This window comes from Vulpes lagopus, chromosome 4 (genome assembly GCF_018345385.1).
Source record: "Vulpes lagopus strain Blue_001 chromosome 4, ASM1834538v1, whole genome shotgun sequence".
In the NCBI taxonomy this organism is placed as follows: domain Eukaryota; kingdom Metazoa; phylum Chordata; class Mammalia; order Carnivora; family Canidae; genus Vulpes; species Vulpes lagopus.
The window spans coordinates 95,562,082-95,575,271 of record NC_054827.1 but is presented as its reverse complement, the minus strand read 5'-3'; the positions used below and the strand labels follow the sequence as shown (position 1 = coordinate 95,575,271).

Sequence of the window (13,190 nt, the reverse complement as noted above, 5' to 3'; positions counted from 1 at the left end):
ATACACAAAGATAAACTCAAAATGGATGAAAGATATACATGTGAGACAAAAATCCATCAAAATCCTAGAGGAGAACACAGGCAGCACCCTTGTTGAACTTGGCCACAGCAACTTCTTGCAAGATACATCCATGAAGGCAAGGGAAACAAAAGCAAAAATGAACTATTGGGACTTAAGATGAAAAGCTTCTGCAGAGCCAAAGAAACAGTCAACAAAACTAAAAGACAACCTACAGAATGGGAGAAGATATTTGCTAATGACCTATCAGATAAAGAGCTAGCATCCAAGATCTATAAAGAATTTATTAAACTCAACACCCAAGAAACATACAATCCAATCATGAAATGGGCAAAAGACATGAACAGAAAATTCACTAAAGAAGACATAGACATGGCCACCAAGAACATGATAAAATGCTCCTCATCACCTACCATCAGGGAAATACAAATCAAAACCACAATGAGATACCACCTCACACCAGTGATAATGGTGAAAACTCACAAGACAAGAAACAAGAAATGTTGGAGAGGATGTGGAGAAAGTGGAACCCTCTTACACTGTTGGTGGGAATGTGAACTGGTACAGCCACCTTGGCTAACTGTGTGGAGGTTCCTCAAAGAGTTAAAAATAGAGCTACCCTACAACCCAGCAATTGCACTGCTGGGGATTTAACCCAAAGATACAGATACAGTGAAAAGCCAAGACACCTGCACCCCAATGTTTATAGGAGCAATATTCACAATAGCAAAACTGTGGAAGGAGCCTCAGTGTCCATCTAAAGATAAATGGATAAAGAAGATGTGGCATATGTATACAATGGAATATTACTCAACCATCAGAAGAGACAATACCCACAATTTGCTTTGATGTGGATGGAACTGGATGGTATTCTGAGTGAAGTAAGTCAATCAGAGAAGGACAATCATTATATGGGTTCACTCACTTGAGGAATATGAAAAATAGTGAAAGGGCATAAAGGGGAAAGGAGAGAAAATGAGTGGGAGAAATCAGAAATGGTGACAGAACATGAGAGACTCCTAACTCTGGGAAATAAGGGAATCTGAGGTGGGGAAGGGGATGAGGTGACTGGGTGATGGGTACTGAGGCAGGGGGGGCACTGGATGTTATACTATATGTTGGCAAATCGAACTCAGTAAAATATACAAATAAAAATAAAAAGATATGAACACAGAAAAAAAGAGCTAAACCTTTAAATCCTACCTGAAATTTTTTTTGGATCTTAATTCTCTGCCCAAATGGTACCTTGAGATACTTCTATTACCCTTAGTGGTTTGTACATGTCTGGTCGATTCGATTGTCTCCCCATAATAGACTTCTTGAATGACCAAAGCAGTTTTGAGTCAATTAAAAATTTCCAGCAAACCTGCAATGTGGCATTCAATTGGTATTTGTCTAGTAAATGTTAATGAAAGGAAAACATTTCACACTCCAGTTGGAAAAGGGTAAGAGGCAGGTTTTGAAATCTCTTATACAAATCTTTCCTTATCATATCATCATCGTCTTATGTGTCCTAAGTTCTTTCCATAGGTCTGATTTACTAAATAATGAGTACTGTAGGTGTATATGGGAAAGGGAATGTGGAGCAGCAAAAGACAACTTTCTTTTACCAAACTTTCTCTCTGGCTCTGAATTATTTTTACAGGGATGAAATAAATCTCAGGTAATGTGACATTTCTGGATATTAAGTCCACACTAACAAAATTGTCTTAACTGAAAACAACTCTCACTCATACCTTCCTCTAGATGGAAAGCCTGAAGATAGAAAAGGATTCCACCTTATCTGGTTTGTGCAGCTGTAATAGGGTATTGAACCTTCAGAGGTGGGGGTTAATAGCTTTCTTTCGTGAAATATGCCCTGCTGGGAACCCCAACTGAGAACCTCTAGTTTGGCTGGCAGCTTCCCATTTCCCACCCCTCACAGCTTCTATATTTGATGGTTCTCAGATGCTGGGTACCTGGCCACATGCAAGAAGCTCACATGTGTAGGGTAATTTTCAAGACAGATCATCTCTTACACCACATGTGGCACACAGGAAACATACAGCTCAGCCCCATTATTGGTGAATGTGTCCTTTATTCAGTCGTCACAGACTCCTTCAGTCAAACCTTACTCAAGGACCCTTTCCAGGAAGAGTCATGTACCATCCCTGTGTTCCCCCAAATCTAAAGATCACAGGATCAAGGTCTCCACGTAGTTCATTTTGAAACATACCTCACTGAGTTAAAGATGAAGGAAAACCTACAACTCATTCTATGAAAACAGTATTATTCTGGTATCAAAATCAGATAAGAAAACTACAGACCAATATTTCTTATCAACACAAATATTCTAATACTAAAACCAAATCCAGCAGCATCTAAAAAGGTTTGTGTACTATGGGCAAGTAGGATTAGCTCATGAATGCAAGGTTGGTTCAATCCATCAATGTAATAATATACTCTATTGGATGCAGAAGCATTTGACAAAATTCCAATATCCTTTCTTGTGAAAACACTCAACAAACTAGGAATAGAGGAAAATTTCCTCAACCTGAAGAATCTACGAAAAACAGCTAACATTACACATGATGGTGAAAGACTAAATGCTTTCCTCTTAAAATCAAGGACAAGAAGAGATGTCTGTTCCTGCCACTTCTATTCAATATTGTACTAGAAGAGCTAGCCAGGGCACTTAGGCAAGAAGAACAAGCAAAGAGAATCCAGAGTGGAAAGGAAGAAATAAAATCATTTCTCTTCACAAATGCATGGTGCTAGATGTAAAATCTCCTAAGGAATGAAAGAAAGAAAGAAAAAAGAAACAAGGGAGGAAGGAAGGAAGGAAGGAAGGACGGAAGGAGAGAAAGAAAGAAAGAAAGAAAGAAAGAAAGAAAGAAAGAAAGAAAGAAAGAAAGAAAGAAAGAAAGAAAGAAAGAGGAAAAGGAAAAGGAAAAGGAAAAGGAAAAGGAAAAGGAAAAGGAAAAGGAAAAGGAAAAGGAAAAGGAAAGGAAAGGAAAGGAAAGAAAGAAAAGAAAAGAAAAGAAAAGAAAAGAAGAGAAAGAAAAAGAGGGAGGGAAAGAAAAGAAAGCAAGCAGGATACAAGATTATCATATAAAAATTACTTATATTTTATATACTAGCAATGAGCAATCCAAAAATGAAATTTAGAAAACAATTCTGTTTATAGTAGCATGAAAAACAACAAATTAGGAAAATATCTAATCAAAGAAGTCAGGACTTGTACTCTGAAATCTATAAAACATCAATGAAAAAATAAAGACTGAACAAATGGGAGAGATATTCCATGTTCATGGATTGGAAACCTTTATGTTGTCAAAAATAGCAATATTCCCTCTAAACACAACACAATCCGTATCAAAATTCCACCTGTGTCTTTTGTTGATTGTGAAATTCAAATGGAACTGCAAGGGACCTCAAATAGACAAAAGGGCCTGCGAAAGGAACTTGGGGAGACTCACAAATCCCAAATTCAAATCTGACCTACAGTAATTAAACTATGATAATCAAGACAGTGTGGTACTGGCATTAGGACAGACATAAAAATCAATGGAATAAAATTGCAAGCCTAAAAATAAGTCTAATATTTATGATCAATTACTTCTCAATAATGGTGCCAAGACCATTCATAGGGAAACAAGTCTGTTGAACAACTATGCTTGGACAACTGGATATCTACAAGCCAAAGAATGAAGCTGGACTTCCACAGTGCACAGTATGCAAAAATGGATCAAAGACCTTACTATAAGACATTTAAAAGAAAACAGGTATGACTTGGATTAGGTAATTTTTTTTAAAAGATATAACAAAAGCACAAATCACAAAAGAAAAAAAAAGAAAATTTGGACATCACTATATTGAAAACTTTTGTGCTTCAAAGAGCACCATTAAGAAAGTGAAAATACTATCCAAAGAATGCGAGAAATATTTGCAAGTAATTAATTGGTAAAGAACTTGCACCCAGAATAAAGAACTCAGTAATAAAAAGAACCCGATTAAGATATGGGTAAAGGATGTGAATACACATTTGTCCAAAGATGAACAAATAGCCAAAAGGACATGAAAAGATGCTCAGCCTTATTAGTCATTAGGGAAATGCAAATAAAAACCATGTAATACTTCACTCTTACAAGGATGGCTAGAATAAAAATGTCAATAATAAGTGTTAGCCAGGATGTAGAGAAATTGGAACTCTCACTCACACACTGTTGGTGGAAATGCCAAAAAGTAGTCTGGAAAAGTTTGATAGTTCCTAGAAAGGAGTAAGCATATGACCCAACAATTTCACTCCTATGCACATAACCAAGAGAAATAAAAACATATTCACATAGAAACCTGTACACAAATGTTCATAGTAGTAGCATTTATAATAGCCAAAAAGCAGAAATAACACAAATATCCATCAAATGAACAAAAATATGGTATATCTATACAGTGAAATATTATTCAGCCATAAAAAGAAATGAAGTACTGATACATGCTACAACATAGATGCACCTTGAAAACATAGTTCTAAGTAAAAAGTCAGATACAAAAGGCCACATATTGCACGATTCCATTGATATGAAATGTCCCAAATAGGCCAATCTACAGACAGAAAGATTAGTGATTACCAGGGGTTTTGGTTTGTGTAGGAGAATTGGGGGGGGGGGGGGGTAGAATTACTGAGGGGAGAATAAAGTCACTCCTAATGGGCACAGAAATTTTTTTTTTTACAGTGATAAAAATGCTCTGTATGCAATGGTGATGGTTGTACAATTTCATGAATATTTTAAAAGCCACTAATTATACAACTTTAAAGTGGTGAATTTTGTTACATGAATTTTACCTGAATTAGAAAAAACAAAAAACAAAAAGATGAGGGAAGTACCCTTCCTCTACTTTGAGGTGGATGAGGGAGGGTCAACTCCTGCAAAAGAAATTCATTGTAATTATCTCCAACCTCTCAATGGATTCTTCCTTTAACTGGCAAATATTCAAAGTACCTATCTCAGTCTCTCTCAGGAGGTCTTGCACCAGGTTGTCTAGCATCTGTACCTCAACTTCACTGAATCCTGATAGCCAGCAATGAGATACGCTTGGATATAATATAAGCTGAGGGAAAGGCAGGGTCAGGACTGAAACCCAGTCATCTGACTCTGTAGACTGCATCAACAGCTGTGTATCATGTACCAGACACATGCTTATCCCATTTTCTAGTTTGCTAAAGACCAGATGATAGCTAGGATAACTACTCCAGGTCCTGTTCAAATGAATCCATGAATCCTGATTTGAGAATTGATTTGTAGTAATGGTAATGAGGTTCTGGATAAACAGGAATTCATCATGGTGCTTCATTTAGTGTAAAAGCATAGTGGTTGGCAGAGGATTGTTCTTTGACAGACATGAAGGGCTGGCAACAGTGAGATGGTGTAAGATGCTTGCCCGCATCTCCATGAGGAGTGCGGCCAGACAGCAGGACTGCTCAGAGGCTCCTGGTTCAAGAGCACATCCAAAAGGTAGGGCTGGGGAAGTCACACAATATTGCTCTCAAGGAAATCTGTCATTTATCTGTCATTCAGTCATTGATCCGGAGTCACTTCAAGAGGCAAGTCCTTTAGCTACATTCAATGCTTAATAGTAATAAAGAATTCAGGGTGTGTGTGCATGGGGGGGGGGGCTGTGGGGGAGGAGACAAGGAGACAGAGGCCATTTTTAGTGAAAAAAACAGGAAGCTTCACTGAACATTGTTGCATGCTGAGTCATTTTCAATCATTAGAGTAGTGACAAACTGGTGGGAAGATGACAAACATAACCTTTTCATGAATCTGTTCACATCCTAGGTAATGGTTATGGGGGAAAACCCCCTGGGGATTCCTTTGCTGTTTAAATAAGTAATGTGCTCCACCAAGCTGAGCTATTATGGGAAGTGTGAATTGCTGTGACAAGCACCTGGGGGAGAGGGGAGTCCATGTCAGGGATCAACAAAATCTTCATGGGTGAAGTGTTTTAAATTTTGGTTTTGAAGGGTCCTTGAGAAATATGAAATAATTAAGCACAAAATGAAGATGTTGGGTGAGCATGCAGGGAGAGAAGTGCCTGTAACAGATGGCAAAATTGGAAAACCATTTGGAGCCCAGTTTATGGAGAGCTTTGGCTGCCAAGCTTGAAGAATATTCAAAGGGGAACAAATTTTGAAGCAGGGGATATTGAAAAATTAACAAAACTGTTTTAGCAGAATGAAAAAGACTGGAAGAGGTTACAGTCAGGGTAGTTTTAGGAAACTATTAAAAGCAACCAGGCCCTGAAAGAATGATGAAGGACAACAACCAACTGGGAAGACTGGAGGGGAAAATAATTGATATAAGCTGTGACAACTGAGACATGAAGGATTTCAAGGACAGGGCTGAAAGTGATCCTTTTAAGGAAGAAACAAATTAACAGTAGGTAGCAATGCAAGATGAAGTTTTGGTATAAACTTTGAGGTACCAGAAAGATCTCCTGGGGCTAGAGTCTGAGCAAAAAATATGGATTTATACAAGAATCTCCAGGAGTGGTTGAGGTTGACCAGAGAGAACTGGACAAGTAAAGACAAAAAACTTTAAGTAGAATTATAGCATCCATCCAAGATGTGGATAGTATACATCCAACTGAAAAACAGAGTAGCAGCCAAATTAAGTTCAAGGTGCTGGCAAGGTTCATACTGGCAATTGGGGTGGTTTTGAATATTCTACAGAAGACCATTTTCAGTGGCACAGAAATGGGTTAAGCAGTTCTCACAGTGAGACATTGCATCAAAATCTTGCAGTGGTTAACAAATGCCAACTTACTGGATCTGAACAGAGAAGGGGGAAAAACTTGGGACTTTGCATATTGTTAACAGTCTTCCCCAGGAAATTATAGACTAATAACATTGAGTAGAAGGCAAAAGAGGGAGAAAACTGAAGTTTGTTTTTTAATTCTTTGGTGGCTCACAGAAAAGGTGGAAAGGGTACATGATCCTTAAGGAGCTAGTAGAAGTTAAAAAAAAATATGTATGGAAAGTGCATGAGCAGGTAAGGGAAATTAAGACTACAAATAAAGTAGCTTTGGGAAAACAATCCTTCTAACAGACTAAGAAATTCTTGAGAAAAACCCCAAAAGGGGTCTGAAATCTCAGCAGCTGTATAAGGAGAACAGAGTAATATTGCTAGGTCAAAATCATGAATGAATGAACAGCAGCAAATTCAGTTTGAAGCCTCATTTTTAAGGCTTTGTTTTTTGGATATTCATCTTCCTACACAGGTATGCACCCCAAAATAAAACTAGGGAAATTGTAGTTGTATTTTATCATAAAATTAACCACAACCTGGGATGGTGGTATATAGGGTGAGGAAATCCAACTCATTTGCTGAAGCTGTCAGGTTCCAGAAAAGTTTGGCAGCAGGTTGTATTTTTATGTTGCATGTTTGAAGTTTTCTAAAACAATAAAATGTAAGAGCAAGTTTCTATTTCATTTGGAAAGCTAATTATTTTAGTTTATGGTTCATGTTTTTGGCAGAGCTTCCTGCAGACTGTGGGCTGATTCACAGATAATCAAAATATGTAAGAGTATCCAGACAAAAAAAGTACTTTACTAGTAAGACTTTAGGGTAGAAGTAGTCATCATAGTCAAAATTTGTTTTCCTCTTCCTTGAGATATTGTTCAATGGCATTCTAGTAAACAGTCATGAATAGGAGGCAGTAATAAAAGAAGTGGTAACATGCCCAGGAAAATAACTATGCAAGTGAGAGCAGCTAGTATGGACAACCAATGACTTTTTCTCTTAAAATATTTTTAAGGGTAGGTTTATTTTGAACTGTTTGTTAAAAGTCTATTTGATGTGAATTCTATATCTGATAACCTATACTCAATTACCATTCACAAACTTCATACAGATATGTTAATACAATTATAGAACTTCAATACTGTGATAATAGAACTTGAGAACTGAAGAGCACACATTTCTTCACGAATTTATTATATAAAATGTCCCCAGAGTATTTGATTTCTCTCCTTTCATTATACACAAGCACATGGATGAGACACTCTTTAAGATGACTGTAGTATCATGAGAGTCCCTTGCATCAAGGTAGTGTACATACCTTAACAGTGTTTCTAAAGGCTGGCCCAGAAAAAACAACAACAAAAAAAGGTTACCTTATCACAAGATGGAAAGCACTGTTTTCTTTTTCCACTAAAATATGATGAAAAATGTCACTGTTTTATTTAGCATTATGGTACATAACAGATCTGTCTCAATTACTAAAATAATTAAAATAATCCTGAAAGACATCCATTTTCCCCTCCACTGATTTGAAAAGCTGTATTTTTCCTGCCAATTTCACACAAATCATCAGGCTGATCTATCGTAGTCTGTTAAAACAATCATCAAAGCACAAGCTCAGCTCATCAGCTGTATGTAGCTTGTAGTAAAAGGATATATCCATATGTCTCTCCTTAGTTAAAAATACATAATCCTTTTATTTTATATTGCAATAAAAGAAATTAACATCACAGACACAGAAGACTAGAAAGGGGAAACTACTTACTTACTTCTGAACGCCCAGTAATTTAAACCTATTTGTACTTTTCCATAGTACATGAAAGTAATATTTAACACTTACTTTTTGAAGTAAAACTTAATCTTTGGGGATATACAATGTAAGTAGGACTTAAGAATAATAGTTCCATTCACTTCCAGGTCTGTTTAATGTATGATTAAATAACAAGGCACAATAGCCATCCTTTCCATTATGTTGCAACACTGATCATGTGCCTTGATAAAATGGCTGATTAGACAAGATGATGGCAACATGAAGGGAAGACTTTGGATTGTCTATTTAAAATGCAGGTAATAATTAATAAAAAATTTATGTTAAGTGCACTTTCACATGCTTTGTGTTTATAATAAACAACAAACTTCCTAGCTTTCTTGCAACAGGCGTGATTACCATTTCTTTTGGCCAAATGCACTTTTCCCCAGTAAACTTAAAACAACAACAACAACAACAACAACAACAACAACAAAATAATCCCTGTCCTTTCATATACTAGAAAAAGGATTGGCTACTGGAACAGTTCATTGCAAGACACATGAAGACGACATACTGTGGCATGAGTTGTTTTTAATTTGTTGTGCTGTCACTAAAAGTAAAGTTCTGAGGGCTGCAGTTAAAACATTCCAAGTTCTCCCTTCCATCTTTATTGATTTCAAGATTTTGCACAGAAAACTCTTTGGGGACTAGAACAGCAGCAATTGCATCACACTGTTTTCAAGACTTCAAGTTTCAAAGCAAATTGTTTAAAAAAAAAAACAAAAAAGCAAAACAAAAAAACAAAACAAAACAAAAAAAACAAAACACAGTTCCTGATTGGAGTTAGATACAGGGATGAAAGTAGCACATACTTGAAGGTTACACAGTCTACAAATGGTGGCAATATTTTCCTTGGGAGAGTAGTTTTGTTGGTATAGATTTTTTAAATACTCAAAAAGGCTCAACTTCAAGCAGTAATAAACACAAGCAAAAGTGATTTAACCCTTAAAATAAATATTCAGAAAAACCTCTCTGTACATACAAGTGAAAGAATAAGTAACACTTTCACGCAAAAAAAAAAATAATAATAATAAAGGATTTGTTCATATAAGTAGCTGAAATCTGCTGTTCCAGCCCACATATCCCCAATAAAGAAGGGAGGCACAGACATAGGTGACTACTGTGGTTCACTATCTTACAGCCTGTTTGTACTGGGACACTATCACCACCAATTTTATCCCTCATTATATTTATTAAAATTTTAAATTTCTTTTTCCTTTTTTTCTTTTTCTTTTCTTTTCTTTTCCTTTTTTTTTTTTTTTTTTTTTTTTTTTTTTTTACAGCATGCCAAATCCTTTGGCGTAAGTGATGGCCTTCAACAATCTTTCTTTAAGTTTTTCTTTGCTTGAATATTCCGGCAGTAAAAGGACATTAAAGCAAGTATGAGATGTAGGTAACCTAAATAGGGAGAAGGGGGGGAAAATAGGAAAATAAATCATGGGGAACATGCTCATCATTAAAAAGTCCTACTTTTAGATCGTACCTGTAGTTGAGACGGTTTGCAATGCAGAGTACACGTTAACGCAACTCAAACTTTTTGCTTTTTGTGTACAGCTATCAAGTATCAGTTTGTCTTTATCTTATGTATTACTCAATACTGATGATAATGAAGATGGTGATGACTGATGATAACATATTGTATCCACTGAATTATGACAAACCAGACATTGTTTCAGGTATTTAACTGTTAGATCTCACTTAACTAAATCTAACAATAAACCTATCATTATTCCCACTACAGAGCTGACATCACTGAGAAGTAAATTTACTCTAAAGTGGAGAGAATACCCAAATTTGGTTTTTAAGATTTCAAAGTCTGTGTTCTTTAATGCCAGTTAGAAATATTCTTGGCAATATGTTATATAAATGACTTAATAACAAATATAAACAAATTTACATTAAAGTCATCAAATAATACATCAAATAATGTGGAATGCTAATAGAAATAAAGGGAGGCACAGACATTTCTATGTATTTCTATATATTTAAACCCTCAAATATGCTACTGTTCATGAATGATCCTTACTCAACAAAAACATTAACTTATATAATAGAGAACAAATTAAATGCCAAGATTATGAAATTGGATTCAAATGTTAAGATTACGAAACCTAGTGCTGAACAATTTTCCAAGCCTCAATTCAACCATTTTTAAGTAGAATACATAATAAGGTCTTGAATTTAAAAATTATGAACTAAAAATTGAATCATATCAATTTGCAAAACTTTAAATCAAGTGAGCTCTGTAACAGTTTTGAACTAGGCCAGTGTGTTAAAAATTTCCTCAAACAGTAATAGAAAAATACTCTCTGAACTAATATTTCATGTGATTTGGATAATTCTATGTAAAACTACAAAAAAATTAATAATTACCTTTCTGTGTCTGGGCCATTTTTGGCTATAATCATCTTTAATTTTCCTAGTCCGCCCACAGGTGCTCTGTCTGTGCCTGTTGTAAACTGCAAGAAGAGTCTTTTCTGCTCATCTGTAAATGAATGAACGATTTCCCAGAACTCTCTGAGAAAAGACAGAATACTGATTTTAGTTTGGCATTCATTTATAACTAGCACTAATAAGAGTTTATGATTTATTAAAACCATATTACAGAGATAACTTGGAAATTAATATCAGAAACCCTGAACATTCATTCCTGGTAATCAAGGATCTACAAATTACTTATACTAATTAATCTTACTGAAACACTTAAAAACATATAAGAGTAATCCACTGCTGCATTATTTAGAATGGTAAAAACTGATAAACCTAAGTGTCCAACAACAGGAAGTAATTATATAAACTACGGTATACTCATAATATATAATCAGCAGCAAACAAAAGACCAAATCCAAAACCCAAATCCTGCGAATTGAAAATACAAGATTTTGGCTGGAAAAGGTGATACAGATTAAGGACAAAATACAGAGAAACACACGTCTAATAGTACTAATCCAAAAGCATACTTTTAAAAAATAAACTAGAACACTTTTGATTTTGTGTACTGTAGAAGTGCGGGTGGGGGATAATTCTGATATTTCTGCTATATGCAATTATTTTAAGAGAATGATTTAGTCCCTGGCATTCCCAAAATCTATGTGATAAAAGTCATGTTGTTATAATGATGCTTGTTATACTCACACCAAAAACAAAATGCAGTACATTAAGAGCAATCTTGGCTTGCTTGTTTGAATAATGATGTATCCATAAATTTAACATATACACTAATTCTCAGCTAAAAAAATTTCAAGATTTCCGAAAAAAATTGACAATATTACTTAGTCAAAGGATAATTTTAATATTTATTTGAAAAGCTCTTTCCGGAATCTTAGCAGAGAATATATCACACTTCCTACATGTGTAATTATAATTCTAGTTTTTGATATTCTAGTATTCCAGTATACAATTTCTATTATTAAAATGCAGGCATTTTTGTTGGTACAATGCCAATTCTTCTGACATGAGCTAGCAGCTTTATTAGATTTCTCGGCTCTCTTCAATGTCTTTCTACTTCTTTTCCCTGACATTCTAACATCCTCCCCCACCCCTTAGTTCTGGCAAACCTCTCATTCACCTAGAGAAACAATAGAGAACTATATCATAATCACACGAAGTAAGACATGGAATATCCAGGTGCCTCTTTCAGGAGGACAAAATCATTCCATAGTCTAGATCACTCCTTTTGGGTGGCTGACAAGAAAAAATAAGTCTCCTGTATACCAGAGCTTCTGTCAGGGCCACAGAGCTGCCCTACAAATGAGTGGTAATCAGGTTTTCTCACACTGTAGGAGGGCTCTGAATCCTAACTGAATCAGACGCAGGCAGAGAGATAGGACCCTGACCAGTCTGTTTATATTCTTTATTTATTAGGAATGCAACTATTCAGAAAACTGAAAAAGAGGCTTCTGTATTTCTACCTAAGTCATATGTATGAATCACATTCCATCTACCTCTCTTAAAACTTATGCAGATTAAAAAGCAGCGAAAAATCCAATAAAAACACCCATAACTTAAGTTTAGATTAAAACTAGGAACAGAGTGGCAAACTCCCAACTGACACATAAGTTGAGAGTATGAATACCTGAGCCTGAACTAGCGGAGTCCTACAGGAGCAATATGGAAGAGGAGGGTGTGCATAATAATACCGGTTAGAGTTCACCCCAGAAGGGCAGACCACTACCCCAAGAGTGTGAACAACTAAGGACAGATAAGAGCCCTGGCAACAAGGTGGCTAAAAGGAAGGGCCTGGGCAAAGTACTAGGGTAGAAGTGACAGGTAGGCATTATGCCTCGAAGTGATGAGGAACACCTTGGGAGACAGGTGTCCCCTCAAAGCAGCTCTGGCTACAAAGGGATGAAAGGGATGGAAGTAGCTAATCAAAGAGGCCCTAAGTAAACAAGATGGAATTAAAGAATCAGAAGATGCTAGGCCAAATAACCATGTATTAAAGAAACTACTCTTACTGTAAGAGCAAAAGAGGGGACCATTCCATCAAGAGACCACTAAAGCCACTTAAACTTCTCTCCACTCTACCATGAGATCTACTAATACCAGGTCCAGAAAAACTAAATCAACAGAAACATAAA

At 35.9% G+C, this 13,190-nt stretch overlaps 1 protein-coding gene across 10 annotated transcripts in view; it reads right to left on the bottom strand.

The window, feature by feature from the left end:
- Window positions 1–7,977: 7,977 nt before the first annotated feature.
- UBE3A (ubiquitin protein ligase E3A) overlaps window positions 7,978–13,190 on the bottom strand; it is a 95,343-nt gene continuing 90,130 nt past the window's right edge. For all 10 annotated transcript variants that reach the window (XM_041751408.1, XM_041751409.1, XM_041751411.1 and 7 more), the window contains 2 exons: window positions 10,984–11,127; window positions 7,978–10,008 (listed from right to left, as the gene is read on the bottom strand). In XM_041751408.1, coding sequence (XP_041607342.1) covers window positions 9,888–10,008; window positions 10,984–11,127 — 265 coding nt within the window. In that variant the 3' untranslated portion in view covers window positions 7,978–9,887. The remainder of the gene's footprint in view (window positions 10,009–10,983; window positions 11,128–13,190) is intronic.